The 18,977-nt window shown below is 38.6% G+C and overlaps 1 protein-coding gene across 1 annotated transcript in view; it reads left to right on the forward strand.

Annotated features, from left to right (window-relative positions):
* Positions 1–11,090, forward strand: part of jing (AE binding protein 2 jing) — a 50,592-nt gene extending 39,502 nt beyond the window's left edge. Inside the window, exons 3-7 of the mRNA XM_080272868.1 lie at positions 1,869–2,010; positions 2,267–2,290; positions 4,536–4,666; positions 10,356–10,423; positions 10,889–11,090. Of these exons, the coding sequence (XP_080128994.1) occupies positions 1,869–2,010; positions 2,267–2,290; positions 4,536–4,666; positions 10,356–10,423; positions 10,889–11,081 (558 nt within the window). The 3' untranslated portion in view covers positions 11,082–11,090. The remainder of the gene's footprint in view (positions 1–1,868; positions 2,011–2,266; positions 2,291–4,535; positions 4,667–10,355; positions 10,424–10,888) is intronic.
* Positions 11,091–18,977: the final 7,887 nt, after the last annotated feature.

An 18,977-nucleotide genomic window follows, 5' to 3' on the forward strand; every position in this document is an offset into this window, starting at 1 on the left:
AGGCCTTATTGTCTAAGATGTCACACTATGGCCTTGCATCACTGGTTCCTCTGATTTCTTCATACCTTCATAGTACAAAAATACGGGTCGTGGTAGATGGAATTTATTCTCAGTTTCACTCCATAAATGCTGGCGTACCTCAGGGATCAGTTTTGGCGCCAACCCTCTTTCTCATTCATATAAATGACCTCCTATCTGTCACTCACAACCCAATACACTCTTGTGCTGATGACTCGACCCTTCATAGTTCTTTCACATTTAGTACCTCCTTTACACAATTTGATATTATAAATTCCCAAATAAACACAGCAATTTCTCTGAACCAGGACCTTCTAAAATTAATCAATGGCAACAAAAAAATCTGGTCTCATTTAATGCTCAGAAAACTAAATAGATTAATTTCTCTAATAGAAAGAATCCCTCAGACTCTCACATAATTTTAAATGATGTCAGTATTCCCATATCCACTACAATTGATATCCCAGGTGTTACTCTAAATCCCAACCTAAGCTGGACAGCCTAGTTAAATCACTTGCTAAAAATGCTGCTAAAAAACTGGGACTTATGTACAGAGTTCGTGAGTTCTTCACTGAGAAGCAGATGGCCACAATATACAAAAGTCATGTGCATTCTCAGATTGAATACTGTTCACCACTGTGGAGTGGATGTGGAGCGGTTGCATTGAGGCAGTTGGACAAAATTCAAAATAAAGCCATAAATTAATCAGTAATCCTGCCATAACACAGGACCTTCCTCCGTTATCAGTATGTAGAGATGTTGCTTCTTTAGCACTATTTTATCGATATTTTTACCGTAAGTGCTCTAACGAACTGGCTTCAATTGTGCCTGCCCTTCACATTTTCTCCCGAAATACTCGGGCAGCTGGGAGCGCCCATGAACTCACACTCTCTCCCCCACAATGCAGAACCACTGCTTATCAAAATTCATTTATCCACAGAACTACTACTACTCTGGAATTCTCTTCCTGGGAGTTGCTTCCCACATACGTTTAATTCTCTCGATTTTAAATCCAATTGTTATAAGTATTTTATGAATGGAGGATGCCTTTAGGCACATGGACTTATTTTTTTTTCCTTTGTTTTTCCTTCCTCCATTCTCTATTTAAAAAAAAAAAAAAAAAAAAAAAAAGACTACTGTGCCTCAAAATGGGTTATGTGGCATTGTTTGTTTTACCATTATTGAACCCTTCACTGCCATGGACCCACTTAGGTATTTCATTTAGGCCAACTCCAGATGATTTTACAGTGGGTCTTATGTTCTTCCTTGGTGCCTTGTCTGGTGTGTATTGGTCAGGTATGCCAATCAACTCTCTCAGATTTCAAAGTACACTTCCTGCATGGTGGTAGAGTAGTGGTTGGCAACCATAGGCATACATGCCAGGGTTGGTACGTGAAGTTGTTCTGCAAGGCAGCCCACTTGGTCCCCCTAAAACTGCCTAAAAGGATATAACTACAGTATGTCCCTTTGACTTGCACCTACACTGTTCATTCATACAAGAACAAAATGCATATTGCTGATAGAAGTTTAACAATGGATATATTTTGGCAGATATTTCTAACTAATGTAGAATCTTAATTTTAGAATATTATAAAGGACATTGTTGAAATCAGTTTAATGTGTATTTCTGACTCCAGTACATCATTTATTGAATGAAGTGTGCATTGATTTGCATGCTGACATTTAAATATTGTGACCCATTCTATGAAACATGTAGAGTATATGAATAAAATACTGCATACAGTAGTTGGCATGCAGGACCACAAAATGTTTGTATAAATAGTAAACTGGCACACTGTATGGAAAAGGTTGCCAAGCCTTGTGACAAGAGTTTGACTCCTTTATTTCAGAATGCATTGGGCCGACATGTGAACCATCACTTCAGCACTGCAGCCACCACACCTTCCCCTCGACCCCCAACGCAGCCCTCACCCACCAAGCTTATACGTAAAAATGGACGCAAGTGCCGCTATAGAAAGAAACCATGGTCAGGTAGGTTTGCAGTGCTGGTATATAATTTCTTGGTGATGCAGAAAGTAGTTTAGAAATTTAAACTATGACCCATATGATGTTATGCATAAATTTTATACCATTACTTCATATAGGGTTTGTGAGTGTATGACATACTGTTTTTATTATCTTTTTTTTTTAACTATATGGATCTACAGAAATACATGATAAACATATATAGTGTGAGATATTATTCACTGTCATCACACGACTTTCCTCCTTCCTTTTTCTATGCCAGACTCAAGAGCTAAGGCTCCAGCCCGTAAGTAAAGTTACTCTTGTAGACAAAATGGTTTACTAGACTGCACTGCTTTTGTGTTCATTTGACACCCTTTGAGCACTTCGTTCCCAGTTGCTGCATTATTTCTGTTCCCACACATATTATTTGGTGTTATGGGTTCCTTTGCATTTTGAGCAGAATGAAACACAGAGCTGCTTATTTGTGGACATTGCCGGTGATTATAATATAGGTTGAAGGGGAGATGGAGGATAATTCTTGTTGCCTTTTTGCTGATGTCTGTGCGGTGGATGGACTGATTCTTAACCCCTGCCAGGTTTTTTCTTTGTAAAGTAGCTTATATACCCTGTATCATTGTTTTATAACCATTATAAATTTTACCTCATATGAGACTTGCAGCTTGACCTGTGCAGACCTTCATTGTGCCTCATATGAGGTCTTCAGATCAGCAAGGGTTAATTGACTGTCTGCTAAATCCATCACTTTCTTTTCAATTTTTATTAGCCAAATTATTTTATTCCGCTTAGGAAAAGCCTCTCTTATTGAAGGTACAGGTATTCATTAAAGCTACAGTACAGGTATGTCTAACCTCTTCATTTCAAAAAGGATATCCTAAGCTGAATAAGATTGTCAGGAGATAGCACAAATAAAATGGAAAAACAAAAATCCCTGGGCTCAGTAGCCATTCCCCCCCCCCCCCCCCACAGCACTGTCATCATTTCAGGTGAATAGAAACAGTGAACTAGTTACATCAGAATACCTGTATTATTGAATCATCATCATCATTATCCTACTGTCCCAGTTCCCTTAATCACATGGGGTGCAGAGATCCCAGCAGAAGTCTTTGATTTCAGGGTGGACATGACTTAGAGGAGGAAAGAAGCTTAGTAATTCCCCACAGTCCCTTCTCCTCCCAGCATTCTTATGTTGTTGAAGATAAAATCCTGTGCAGTGTAATGATGAGTGGTTGAGTTACTATATCCCTCTGCAGACAATGCTCATAATTTAGTGATGTGTGCTGAAATATCACAGCATCTCCCATACAGTTGATAACGGGGAAACAGGCAAATCAACCTTATACATAGCTTAGAAACTTTTAACAGGCAAATTTTCCACAGGTTACTATGAACTTGATACAGTAGGAAAAAAAAAAGGTGGGAGGCATAATGAGGACTTTCATTACCATTTTGAAGGGGATGGTCTTCCAGTCCCACATCTTTTATTTATCTTTAGAACTTGTAGGGAATATTTGAGTGTATATACTGTACAGTATCTTTGTCCTCATACCTAAGAATAACAACTTGAAAGTATTTACAGTATTCCCATTGTAAGCTTGTGTATTGAGGGGGAAGGAGAGGGTATCACCATATAATTAACAGAGTATGCCATTACTAATGTTCCTAATTCTGAAACTAGCCATCCTAGTCAAAAACTCAATAGACTTCAGATTGCAAAGAGGACCAGAATCCTTCTTCTCCCTTACAATGCTGTATTATCCTTAATATTGATGGTATTGTGTTGTTTTACCAGTTCATGCTCATAATTCTTTTGTGGATGTTATTCGTTGTAACAACTTCTTTTTCTTTATTCTGAATTGCTTTTCAAACTACACAGCTTTGAGAGCTATGGTGATTATTGTCTTTGCCACTTTGGTGTATGGTACTGCATACTTTATGTTCAAATATTATATCTGTGTCTTAAAATGGGAATGTTATTGTATGTGGATGTTATAATCAGCATTAAAAGTTGCTATGGATTATTCTGTTGGGTACATTATTTTTATTTGCTGCCCTATTCTTCCAGTGCAGCACTGCAGTATGATAAATTACATAACTCTAATGATGCAGATAATACTAAATTAGATACTTTATGATACTTAGTTTTTATTCATAGCTGTATTGTGGTTTATTTGTTTATCTAGCACAGTTTTATGACCTGTGGACTCATGGTTAAAGCAAATTAAGAAGATGGTGGTTTTAAATAAAATGGACAAATACAGCCAAGATACCAGTATATATAAATCTCTGACTATGGAATGGAATAACTCGTGTGATTTTTTAGTACAGTAATGTGTGGTATTATTTAATTATTTTATCAGTTAGGCAGTGTTTGTGGATTATCCATTGTAGCTACAGCAGCATTCATTGTAGCTGTGGTTATGTTTGGGGGTAGCATTTAATATTTAATTTACACTGACATAGTACTGTAGATATACAGGTATGTTTTGACTAGTGACAACTATAAGTACGGTATTGGTATATTTTCACAGCTGCTCGAATGTTTGACATGTTCGATGTTGGAGTGATGGAGTGTCTGCGGTGGCGGCTGCTATGTGTCACTAATGTGCAGAACAATGGTACGCCGGTGGCAGCAGGACAGACCTTCACACTGAACCCCCAGGTTGGTTGTCAAGTATTTCCTGTATATTGTGACAGTAAAAAATTTGCTGACATTCTCTCCTGGCTGTGATGATGAAAAGTATTAATTTAATATTTATATATGTGTGATGAGAGGAGTGAGAGAGAGGAAGACAGGTTTGGGGATGAGTTGAATGAAGCAGCGGGAGAAATGCCCTGGAGCTGTAAAGTGATCGTAATGGGTGATATGAATGGAAGAGTAGGCACTGGTCCTGAGGATGACATAATGGGTTGTAATGGAGTACCAGGAGAAAATGATAATGGGAAGAGACTGACGGATATGTGTCAGGAAAGGAGGTTGTGTATTGTAACTTGTATTTCAAACACAAAGATGCACATAAATATACATGGTATAGAGGGAAAGGGGATTGTGTTGAAAGGAGCCTGATTGATTACGTACTCGTAGAGAGGTCAATGCTGGGAATGGTTGCTGGTACGAGGGGCGTGAGAGGACGATATGTAGGTTTGTCAGATCACATGATTGTGGTATGGTATGTGGGAGGGCAATGAGGTGGTGAGGGACAGGGTGACATGGAGGTGATTTGTTTGTGGCCACCCCTAATGGGGTTAAGGCTTCTGGTAATAGATAGATAAATAGATAATTCTTCACCTCATATTACCCATTCTTTAATACCAAAATATGTGAATGTTTCTCTCTTTGCTTTATCCATCTTACTTATGCTTACAGCTGTTCTGAAAAGGGTAATTTCTGCAGGTTGTAACCTAGAAAGTTCTGTCATTCACTGCCTGGGTTTTGCTTCCATATGAGAGTGTTGACTTTTAAACATGCTTATACAGGCCTGGTTAAATTCCGGACTAATCATCCTACCCTTCAAAATACAGTGAAGTCCTCCGATTACTCTTTGTCCTTGAAGTAATCTCTCGTAACTTCACACTCCACCTTGCCATGTTTGCACAATATAAGTCTATGGCATGCAATAAAGTTGTAAAGCAGAGCTATCAGTCTCATTTAATAAAGTATGTAAAACTGTCTACCTCCTCTAGTATATTACTTTACCTCCATTTTTACCCTGGAACCCATTTTGATTCCTTCTTTCCTATACTGCATGCCAAAACCTATTGTGTCAGAGTCATTTCATTTTAGCTTATCTTTTATTTGTTTATGTTCTCTTTCAGTATTATTCTTATGCAAACTCTGTTTGACTCATTCACTATCATTTGCAAATTTGTTTCACTTTCTGCCATCAAAACATTATTGTCAGCATACGGCAAGTTAGCAGATTCCATACATTGCTGTTTAACTTCAGTTTCTTCCCATATAGATGTATGTATGTATTGAACAACCAAGGTGACAACAACATCCTTAAACCTATATTAATGATGAAAGGATCACCAAGCTACCCCTCCATCACACATGCAGTGCTACCCTCACAAGAGGAATTTGTTGTCTTCAATAAACTCCTTCCTACACTGTATATGTCTAACACACTTCATAAGCCCTTCCAGTCAAAGTTTCTGTAATAAGCTGTCTCCAAATGTGTAAATGCATTATACATATCAACTAATGTTCTGTTAATTACCTTTATAATCTTCTGTAATGCTACACATCCCTTGCATAAGCAGTTCAGCATAAACCCTTCCCTAGTATGCTTGATAAACTAATACCCCTTGATTATTACACTCTTTCTTTTTACCTTTTCCTGTATACAAAGGAACTATAACTGCCTTTCCCCAGCCTTTTGATACTGATACTCTCCCTGCATCCCCTTACAGTCTGTGTACACACTGTGCACTATGTTCACTGCCTTGTCACAATACCTCACCACTTCTCCACAAATACCATCCACTTCTGGTCCTTATTTAAATAAAGCTAAATAATTTCATTAAATGTGCTGTCAAAGGTATGTATGAAGACATATGAGCAGCAGTGTATTTGGAGGATGAGCTGAGTGAGTTCATTCTCTCTGCCAATGAAGTTTGAGGTGGTTATGTATTAACCTGTGTTTGTTTGTTTGTCCACATGATATTTCAAAAGCTCTCAATGAATTTCAGTGAAAATTTGTGGAAGAGTGGGTCAAGAAAGAATTGATTAAATTTGGGGGTGGATCTGGATTGTGCAGTGGCATTGACGGAGGTATGCACTCTGTTAGTGCTTTCTAGTTTATTTTAATGTTGGTCTGAAAAAGACATATGCCATGTCTCCATGGTTATTCATATTGAATGTGGATAGTGTCATAAAAGAAATACATGGTTGGGCAGTGGATGCTGAGATGTCTTTAGTGAGAGAGGGTATGTTTGGGAATTACCACTGCTGTTGCTTGCTGATGATAATGCAGAAGAAGAATGGATGTTCCAAGGCTTAGCGATTGATTTGAGAAGTTTGTGTAAGGGGCAAAAATCCAACAATGAATATAACAAAGAATAAGGTTATGGTCTTTAAGAGATATGAAATAATGGAGTGCTAGTGAGGCTGAATGGTCAGATAACAGATTGTGAGTGTATTCAAATATTTATGTAGTGTTATGACCTAGGACAAAAGTTTGGAGGATGAAGTGCATGCATGATTACAGCAGGAAAGAAGGGCTTCAGGTTCGCTGAGAGCAGCAATAAAGGGAAAGGAAATAGGCATGAAAGTAGAAAAGTTGCTGCATAACTGTATTGTGCTCCTCACAGTAACATATGAAAGCAAAGCTTGGCTTCTGTTGGAAAGACAGAAGTCAAGAATATGAAGAGTGGCAATGAGTTATATCATGGGAGCATGTGAAGTAATGTGGAGAGACTGATAGACAAATGAGGGAGTGAAGGAGCATTTAGGTATTGATGTTGCTGTGCTAGAAAACATATAAATACTTAGATGATTTGGCCTTGAGAAAGAGATAATGGCTAGGAGCATGTGCAGTGAGAGAGAGAGAGAGAGAGAGAGGGAGGGGAAGGGGGAGACCAAGGATATGATGGAGGGATGGATTGGAGAGAAATATGTGTGATGGGGATGTGAGTTGGAAAAAGGACAGCCTGATGGCAAAGAACAGAGTGGGATGGAAGAGATTCGTTTGTGGCCATCCCTTCGAGGGTAAAGGCATCTTTAAAGGTGGATAAGTTTCCTCTCGGTTAATAGATCACAGTCATCCATATTCCCGCTTCAACAAGTAATTATTGCTCTTTTCTTGTATGTTGCTGCCAGAGAGCTAAATTATTCTCTCAGTCTCTCAGGTACATAATCTTCATTGTCTGGCACACGATCATCCTCTCACTGAACTTTATCCCCCACTCTTCCCTTCACATTCAGGCCTCTGGTCTCCTTCACTGCCTCATAGTATTTTTTTTTTTTCCCCTTATCATCCACCCTTATTCTTACATCTTTCATCTTTTTTTTTTGCTCCTTTCTCCTAAGCACCCTGTCACTCTCTGGGAACACACTGAGGTGGTTTGGCCATGTGGAGAGGATGGAGGGTGAAAGACTGACGAAGAGAGTGTATGTGAGTGAGGTGGAGGGGGGGAGAGAGAAAGGGAGGCCGAGGATGAGATGGAGGGATGGGGTGGAGAGGTATATGAGAGAGGGGGGTGTGAGTTGGGAGCAGGGCAGTGAAATGGCGGGGAACAGGGCGATGTGGAGGCGATTTGTTTGTGGCCACCCCAAACGGGATTGAGGCGTCTGGCAATAGATAGATAGATAGATAGTCTTCCATTCTTCTTTTTCACCTCAATTACCATACCTTTATCTTCCTTAAACCATAAATTATCTCTTTTTGTACCTCTGTCCACTATTTTATAACCACTTACAGTACTACTTTACTGCATCTGTCATACCCTTCTTCACATTATTCCACACCTCACCTGACTGTATTCTTCTCATGTACTTCCACACTTAAATTTTCTTTCAAGTATCTCGAGCAATTGTATTTTAGGATTAAACATGTTATAGCATGTCAGCAGCAATACTTTTCTTCGGTCAGTTGACTACACTGTGTAATATGAATCATCACCATCATTATCATCATCCAGACCTCCTTTCCCACCCTAGGGCAGGATGAGGAGTAGCAGTGCCCAGACAGCCCAAATTTGCCCAATCCAATGGTCCACGCTTCCATTCATTCACCATTCAAGCCCCCTGAATCCTGGCTGTATTAGATAGGCCAAAAACATTCACCACGTTCTGTAGCTTCACATAAATGTATCCGATAGAGTCATTCCAGACGCTGTCACGTTAAAAAGGGATGCCAAATCCCTGATCGTGTACTTCTCACAATATTCATCCAGCCAGCTCGATCTCTTGTCAGTCCCCTAGCCTCACCGACTTCCATTAAGGCATATTCTAAGTGAAAAGTGCAGGCCGTCCATACAATTTCATTACCTGACAAGGAGGCTGCATATAGTGGTGCTCTGTACTCTGAGTGGAGCTAAGCAGGTGCGGCTTCAGTGAGTCGAATCTCTTCATACTTGTCTTCACCTCGCTGTGGGGAAGGACAAACCTTTGTCCAGCTCTGGTTAGGCACTTGTCTCCCACAAGGGGACATCAGTTTCCTACATGATTTATGTACTGTACTGTCCCTGTAGGACACTCCCTGAGAAACATTTGCTTACTTGTGGTCATTGGCTTTGCTTAACCAGACAGATTGGGATTAAGCAACAACAACATTCATAATATATAGTACCTATAAAGTGGACCCATGTACTGTATGGTATTTACCAGAATGGATTCACTGTAATGTGGTTGGACCTAAATTCAGTACAGTATCTGAAATGCTGCCAACATGCCGAGAAGTACTGTATGTGATGCTCTCAAGATGTTTACCCCTACTGTCTGGAAAGTAATTCAGTACATGTCAGTCCTTAGTACCTTTTCTTATTGGTTTGTATACAGATTCCTGTTAAATAGTAATGAGGGGTCATTAGTGAAGTCCTAATAAAATTTCTTTATGGGTTCTACTTAGCCCTATTGGGAAAAGAATATTAGGTGACTATATGTTACTGAAATACTGTACAGGTATAGGGTATTAATTTTTCAGCATGTATCAGAGTCACAATTTGGACTTTAAGCAGACACATATATTTCATTCCGTGGGTTTCAAATGCCTTGTCTTTAGCATTGCATAATAATGCAAACAAAATAAGATGAACTGGAAACTGAACCCAACCAGTTTGTTCATGAAAGTAACATTACATTACATCATCTAATCCTGTGTTGCCCATTTAGGAGCGTAGAAGCCCTGGGCTGGGCAAGTTGGTCCTGACAATTTAAGATGAGAGTGACCAGCCTCACTCATCCCTGAGTGGCATTATGTGAGCAGTAAACCACAACCACCGCTTAGATATAAACCTACAGAGGCTCAATCTGGCTGGAGCGCCTTTACTACCCACTAAGCTACCAGGTCCCATAGCTTGGTATATGGTTTCCCGGTGAACAAGAAACCATCTGGCTTGTCACTCAGTGTAGAGTCACCCCATAGACAGAAGGAAGAGAAAAGAAAGAAGGAAAGAAAGACAGAAGAGGAAAGCAGGAAAGAAGGAAGGAAGAGAGGAAAGGACAGTCACCCGAGAGCAGCACTACATCGAATGAGTGAATGGTGAGCGCTTCAACCTACCAGCAATAAACCATTCTTGTTATAATATTATGGGTTGTTTTCCAAGTACAGCAATACAGATTTTTATTTTTTTCAGAGATTATTAAACCAAATGGTATACCAGTACTGTAGAGGCATGTTTTACCACAGATTCTTGCTAGACGAACCTGCTCCAAGGGGACCAAAGAAGTGCTCGTGAGATGGTCACCCCCTGGCGTGTAAGTACTTTATTCAAAATTGATCTTTATTATTTTTTAAAGTAGTTTGTTGTGTTTAATCTAAAATGCTTTATGCTTAATGTCATTTAATGTTTGCAACTCTGTTTCAGTGATAATATTCATCTGAAATGACGTTATAGTTAGGTACTGTATATTGTTCAGTAAAGTCAGCTTTTGTCTGAAGTTGTCTTGTGTAAAGTTGTTTATCAGGTCACTGATGACTTACTGGATGTTACTCATGGATAGTTTCTTGTGAGTGACTATAAAATTGCACTAGTCAGAAATGAGTGGTTTTATGCTTTTAACCTCTCAATCATGAATCATGTTCTAGTCTCTTGAGTTAGGACTGACTGCACCAGTTTCTCAGTGTTTCCCATGTCGGCACAAGATAGGACATGAATAAGGAAATAGGATAGTTGTGGATAAGGTAACATTCTCTTGATACAGTGTTATGATCTCTTGCAGGCTGCCAGACGACTGGGTTCCGATGGATGAGGTTGAATCGATGAGGAAGGTTGCATTGGAGAAACTGTCAGATGAGGCCAAGCAGACAGTGTCTCAACTTTGCTACCCCAGCCGCCCACGCCCACATAAACACAGACGCAAACAACCTTCATGTCCAAAATCTCTATCTTTAGAATTAACTAAACCTGTGTGATCTTAGGGAAAGCTGTTATTTTTTAAAGACAAAGTTAGGTCTTGATCTCATTCCATTACGGAGTAACACACAGTGTGTGTGTGGTATGAGCATTCCTCGCGCAGAGTGATGGGGGATGCCATCGTGCACATTGCTGGAGCTCAGAATGTTGAACTTGTGGATTATATGAAACCAAGTGAATGGACCAAATACTGGACCAAAAATGATATTCTGTGCTAATTAAAAAAAAGAAGCATGTATCTTTGTGTACAGTTGCATATGTATATTTGTAAATAGTGTGAGAGTTGAACAACCAGCATAGTTTGTCCACTGCCAGGAGCTCTTATTCTATTACTGCGTGTAAGATGGTCGAGTGACCAGTGATAGGAACTAATCTTCATCTTTGTGAGCCAACATTGCTGCTCCCAGAATGATATTTGGCATCTCATTTACGTACACTAAAGAGTTTTTTTTAATTATTGTTGTTAGACAAAGCAAAGTGTATTTATAAAGAATACCTACTTTATTACTAGTGAGGATTTAATAGTGACCCATAGACTGATTCCCGACTGTAGACTAGCTGCCATTTATCGACGGAGTGGCGATGGTGATAGGCGGCCACTCCAGAACCCACCACTGCCAGACATCAGGAACATCTCGGCCAGACCTGCCACGTACAACAAAACGGGTGCCCCATTATGTGTGTTTGTCTGTCTCGTGTGTTTTTAGTGACAAAGAGTGTATACTTTGCCACATGTTTATTCCTCTGGTAGTGAGTGTTTGTTTTCTACATGCTCTTTCTACTATGCTGTATAGTTGATCTGTAAAGGAGCCCTCTCTGTGGGCAGATATTTCTGTGTGAATGTCTTCTTGTTTTTGTTATTTATGAGTCCTTGAAGCTTTGGACTGCTGTGGGGTCTGGCTCAAGATAGTTCCTAGAATGCCAACACTGCCCATAAGATAAGATTATTATGATTATTATTTTATTGTGTTTCATATTGTCATTTATATTTTATTTTTGTCCTTTCTAAGTTCTCTTGTTAGTTTCCTTCCTAGAATGTCCTGTGTTTTACTACACTATAGTCTTTAAAGTCAACTATTACCAGGCCATGGTAGCTGCAACTAAGATTCATAATGTCATTGGTTTTCCCTGTAACATGTTTTCTTTAATGCTATTTGTTAACATGGTTTGTTTTCATTGTTTGTGTTATTGATATTGAATTAGTTGCTTCTGACTGCTGTTTGTATCTTGCCCATTTCCTGTGCTATAAATACTCGGAGAGAGGGATGGTGAATACCTGTTGCTTCCCATGCCCAAGATTGGTGCCATATATTATCAAAAAATTACCCACCCATCATCTCGTCCCTCACCAAGTAACAGACTTCAGATACGCTCAATGTGATCTCTCTGGAGGCAGCAGTAACAATTGGCTCTGCTGCTTGCATGTGATTTGGTGGAAGATGACTGACTGCCTCAGTGGACCTAACCTCTCTGTGCAAGTGAGGTGTTGTTAGCGCCATATTTCCCACAGCTCAATATGTTTTTAGTGCTTTGGAATACCATAAAGTTTTCTAAGTAGTACAAAATTTTATTAAACTTTGGATGTACATATTACAGTCCCATGTATCTTTTATAATGATTTTGAAAAAGGCATCTGTAATCTTCTACCCATCCACAAAAATTATTATATGCGAATTGGTTCCATGCTGAGTCGCACCTTTTGTACTAGTCACTGTTGGGTGTGAAGGGTTTGGGAAGTAGTACAGAATCTAGTTGCTTTAAGAACATCAACAATATTGGAAGAGCTTAGCAGAAGAGTGACTTTACCTAGGACCAGTCTCAAGTCATGGATCTCACCTGCCGCACTCTCATGATAAACAATTTCATTAACCCTGTCACTGCCATGTGTATACTCTGGTTGTACGTCCTTCTGAAACCAGATGATTTTGTTCATTTGAGAGGAATCTTAGTAATCAAAGGGTTAAAAGCTGTCTTGACTAACCCTTTGACTGCTGTGGCTACTGTGCTGTTTTATTTAGGGTAACAGCAAAGTATTTTGCCCAGCTGAGAGGAATTCAAGCAGTCAAAGGGGTAAGAATAACAAAGAGTATTGGAAGTGCTTGGCAGAAGAGTGACTTTACTTAGTACCAGTCACAGTCATGGATCTCACCTGCTGCACTGTTATGGTCAACAGTTTCTATAGGTTTCTGCTGTTCAGTATTTTTTTCTGATTGACACCTGTAATCATTTGCGGAAAACCCAAGTAGTCAAGTGATTAATCCAGGGTTTTATGCTTTGGAAATGAAACACTTAACTTCTCCAGGCCATTCCTGTGGACTGTTAGTAGTTAACTGGAATGATCAGATGCAGATTGGAAGCAAGGTGATGTTAGTGAAAAGGAACTGTTAATCACGAGTGCACAAATACATTTCAGTTGAATAACAGAAATAAAGACAGTAGAACTCTTATTATCCAGAAGTCTGATAAAACATCATTGTTATTCTGGTTTTGCATATTTTAAAAACGTGTCAAATATTTTAAATATACACATTGTCTTGCTTTCTTTATTGACAGTACAATATAGTACTGTACTCTGTTTCTCCCCTGGTTCCACATTTACCAGGACTTGTAATGAAGCTGTACAGTACTGTATAGGGAATAATAAGAAATAACAAAAAAGGGCATTGTGGTTATGCAGAATCCAAGTAATTTGAAAGACTCGGGAGCACTTCAGTATGGATAAAGATGAGCTCTGCTGTTTATGCCAGTTTTAAATTGTTTTGTTAGTAGTGAAGTTTTACCCTCAGGTTTTTATGTGATATGCATTACCTCAGCTGTTTTAATTAATTTATTGTTTTTGACAGAACTGGGCATTTGGTATATTGTATTTACAATCAAATCTAGGATGCTTTACTGCCCCACTAACCACAACCTGGACTTTTGTCTGCTTGAACTGATAAAGGTCAATAGTTGCTTCATTATTTATTTAGCTATTAACTCACTGCCAAAGCTCTTCCAATATATGACACTGAAGTAGTGTTTGACAAGAGTTCCAAGGTCTCAGAATTGTTTAAGCCTCTAATTGTATACCATTGATAAGCAGTTAATGTTTTATCATGCAAGAGCAAGCACAGAAAAGGTAAATCCACCCTTAGATTGTCATATCCAGTAAAATTTAGGGAAAAAAAAAAAGTCATTAAAAGTATTTTGAATGTTTGTATAGTGTATGTAGTATCTATATCTGTGTGTATTAAAAGAAAAAAAAATGGTTGCTAAGACAGTGCTGCTTCCCAACCCTGCCCCAACCACTCCCCAGCCCAGCCCACCCTACCCCCAGACCTCAGGACCTGCATACACATATACACAGATGCACCACTCACATGAGTGCTTGCATAACCAGAGGCATTTTAGAGGAAACTAAACTTTGTTTCATATGCCTCCCAGAAGTTAGAGATGAAAGGAAGGGATTTCATGGATCTGTAAAATTTAAGATTCTATTTGACTTTGAATGATGAGTACCTTTTATTTACTTTTAAATTTATGTGGGCTATGTTTACTTTACCGGCATCACCAGAAGAAGCCTTTCAGGAGAATTACTTTTGTCATGACAGTGTGTTATATTATTCTACATTGTAAGAAAATGATTTACTTCCTGGTGTTATTGCTTCCCTGATTGCCGTGGTCACCAACTACGGAGTAATTTCGTCTCAAGATTGTGACTGTATAGATGATACATCAGGAAAAGGAAAACCATTCCAGCCTCCAAACCAGAGTTCCCCTTTTTTTCCCACAATATCCCATTCTATCCCACCCCCAGTATATGCCTCCAGTAATCAGAATGTTACCGAAAATCACCAAAAATGGTTTGGCATCGGACATTATGTTCTGTACCACCTACAGTTTTTGACAGAACAACTGCATATATCACCACCTCCTCCACACCATCACAGTAACTCACAGCCACACCAAAGCGTATTACTGAAGGCAGGGAATAAAACACAGCTATGTAATTATATGATAAGCACAACAAAGCTAGCTTGTGTGAGAATACAAGGGAAGAGCTATAAGTATGTAGGGGGAACGATGTGAGTTGCTGCTGAGATTATGGACAAGCATGTAACTCATCATGCATCTTCACATTAACAGTTCCCTTCTAGATATATGGTTTTCTTATGATTCAGAAACCATATTCATGTAGATCAGGTTTGCATAAATTGTGACCACTGTAGTTTCCATTTTCTGTTGATGCACCCTTTTGTGCATGTGTGTGTGTGTGTGTGTGTGTGTGTGTGTGTGTGTGTGTGTTATAATGAAGGAATCCTATTAAAACCAGCCTGAATCTTTTTATCAGGTAACTTAATTTGAATAAATTAACCAGGCCTGGCTTGGATTAAATTATGCTGAATTAGGTCAGATTATACTTGCTTAGGTCTACAGTAGTTTAAATTAGGATTGATGAGTTTCAGTAATACTCCTCTGCAACTGTGGATGAGAAAGAATGTATGCAAACAGAGTGGTAAAAAAATGGGAAGACAAAAAAAAAAAAAAAATCAAAACAGGAAGCAATCATTATAATCATAATCTAATCTTGTCAATAAAACAATTAGAACAATGTAGGACACAATCAGGAAATGACCTAATCTTGGTGTAAAAACCGTCTGGTGATGCCCCTAGGGTAAAACTTGATCACTTTCATAATGTAATTCCTTACTTGAATATAACTTGTAATTCTCATCATATGTAGTGCTTAAAACCATGTACTGTGTCTCATATACAGTACAGTAGCTGTTTCTGTCCATGATTGTAATTTCACTTAGCCTGGATTTTAGGTTTAGTATAAGCTAATGTAGTTCTTTACTAAATGTGGTGGGAGGTGTTGAGTATATATGCCATTTATGTTTTGTATGTTATGTCATTGAGTCATTACTCCAGGTTTTGCAAGAGAAGTTGCTACTTTGCCAGTCTTCAAGGATGCTTTCATTTTATCTTGCTATGATATGGTGATAGTTGCGGTAGTAATCGGCTTTTCAAATTATTAATACTACATACCTGCATATTGGAGTGTATCACAACTACAATACTGTTATTAGCAAGTTCATATAATTGGTGATGAATAAGTAGTTGATAATGTTCAAGATCAACAGAATATATTAGCAAAACAGATGGAGCCAGTCAAAGTGTGTTTATATGCCTGTGTGTATGTGTATGTTTGGGTCCCCTTGAACTAAAGTTATGCCCGCAGTATTCCCTCAAGTTCATAATTCATTATAAGTTAAGTCAGAGCAGATGGCTGATCTGCCAGATGCATAATGTTCATTCCTGTTTTGTCTTTAAATATTATAAACCATATCATTTAGGATTTGGTTATATTTATTGATTTGCTCTATATGTCGTCAGGACTGTGAGGCATCAGGCTGCATTCAGAAGAGATTAAAGGATTTTCTGTTTTCTTTTACACTACAATAATGCAGTCATTAATTTCTTACAGTTAATGGTGTTTTATTAATTCTGACTATTTGCATGTGTTCAAAAAGAGACTTGACATAATGCATTAGTTTTCATATTGTCTCCATTTAGCATTGTCCTTCTGAATCCATCCTAGTCATGTCTGTAGGCAGTTTACCATTTATGCAACTGTTGCATTATTATTACTGTAACTTTTTTTTTTTTGTACTTTTTTACTGTATGAAAAGTTTAAAGTGTCCATTGCACAAGGAGAAACAAGGCAGACTTATGAATCCTGATACGAGCACGAAAGACAGGAATAGTGTGGCATTAAACTGAGGCATATGAGTACTGAGAAATGTTGTGAGATGAGTGCCACAGTCTTGGTCATTAGGATTGTGTTTCTTGAGAATATTCAGTAGCACAGGTTGTAAGTAAGGATTAGGGTTCCTTTCAGGGCTTCTTCCCTGTTTAATAGTGGAAGCAATGCCAAAGCCTTTAGTTTTTTGGTATCAGTTTGTCTAGATGATGGTAAGGAGCCTCATCCCTAGTTATACTAACTTATTTACTGTAATGTGTTTGTGTGGGAACTAAGTTCAGAGGGCAGAAGTTATCGTTAGTATTACCAGTTACAGTGCTCACTTTACTTTGATTCTCATAGTTTTTTCAACATAGGCTGTGCTTGTATTGAAATTGCCAGGGATTTATTTTATGAAAAAACCTTTGTTACAATTCCATTATATGTTTAGAAACAATACTTCTGTTCATTGTAGTTGTAATCACTGGATGCATCATTAATTTGTGGACTTAGTGATAACCTGCTTCACCATAAGGAACTTAGAGTCAAATACTGCATGCTTGAAAAAGAGTGAACTCTCATTTTAGAATGTACCAAGAAGACAGTAGGCTTTCCCATCTTATCCCAGGATGATATTATGCTTAGAATATCACATAACTGTGATCTTTATGAAAGTATTGCTGGCACAGGGCTGCTCTGAGACTGGAATGTTTGGGAGCTTCAGTTTTTTGGATGTGTCTTAGCAGAGCTGGAAGTTGTTAATGTTCAGCAGTCTGATGTGAGTACAGTAATGGGGTAGGTGTCATGTTCTGTCCTGGATGATAATTAACATTGCTGCATTAAAGTATAATGATGTTCTAAGATCATGATGAAACAATAATAGTATGGTTATAAAGTATTATTTGGTTTTAGCCTCAGTGAACCAGTCATATTAATGATAATTTGGATCCATAGAAATTACTTGTTCAGATTTGTCAAAACAGTTTAGACTTACAATTAACTACTGTACTGTCTTATGTGTCATTCCCTTTACTGCCTTGTGAAAAATACAAACTTACCAATTCTTGGTATAATACTACAGGTAGTTGCAACATGAAGCTCTGGTCACAGCAGTTCCAGTGCCTTTCCTCTGCAGTAGGGAACATATCACAGCATCAGTCATAAGAGTCCCTGCTAACTGTGTAGGGAAGGAAAATTTTTATCAGTGTTACATTGTGGATGCTGTAGTGAACTCAAGAAGAAATGTTTAGATTACTAACCTTGATTACAATGTTAGGTGCAGCCCAATGACACAAATATGTTGATTAATTTGAGCAAATGCCATGTACTTGCAAGTACAGTAGTGACTCACTTGTTTTCTGAGCCAGTTTAGGTTTTATGTAGCAACACTGGCAGCACATCACCGCCAGAGATTATCATTACTTGTGTGTATATCATGTAAGCAATCAATGTCACTTTTACATCACATTAGTAATTTGAAACTGTCGATACCAGAAGTAGGTGTTCTCTAAAGTAGATATTCATTGGTCTAATGATTTTATGGTTTGTACTTTGGGGTGGGTTTTGTGTATAGGGTATTACTCCAGATAACTTTGTTGTTTTAGTGAGACCAGAAACTAGCACTGCCAGTACCAGTCAGGTTATTAACAATAAGAGTGTGTCAGTACCATATATGTCAGCTACAGTTACTGCCTGTGTTAACAAATGATAACCATTTGTATTGCTGTATCATACAACTCACGGTGCTTGTATGTGTGTGGAGAACTGAATTAACTGTAATGTGGAGGCCAGTGATCACTGCCACATCATAAGACACCAATATGCACTTTGTTGGAGGTCCGCCAGGGCTAATCATTGAAACACCAAATACATTTATTGCCAGTTCAACATCTACTTGCATGAGCTTCTACTTCCTGCACAGATGTTGTTACGCCCTTGTTTTGTGAAGGTTTTAACTGTCATGGCGCGCTGGTGATGTCGTTGATCTCTTACACTGATGATTACCGTGAGGCTCGAAGGAGCTTCGTCACTGCCAAGGTTAGGAAGCCAATAGTGTACCCACTGCCTTGCATACAAGTGAAACTAATGTTAATTAATATTAATTTATTTTGCTGGACCATGATGTGAGAAAACGCGTGTTCCTTCAACACAGGGCCAGAGGGGGAGTGTTGTG

Source organism: Coenobita brevimanus, chromosome 52 (genome assembly GCF_032717465.1).
Source record: "Coenobita brevimanus isolate Jiangsu-jjx chromosome 52, ASM3271746v2, whole genome shotgun sequence".
NCBI classification, from domain to species: domain Eukaryota; kingdom Metazoa; phylum Arthropoda; class Malacostraca; order Decapoda; family Coenobitidae; genus Coenobita; species Coenobita brevimanus.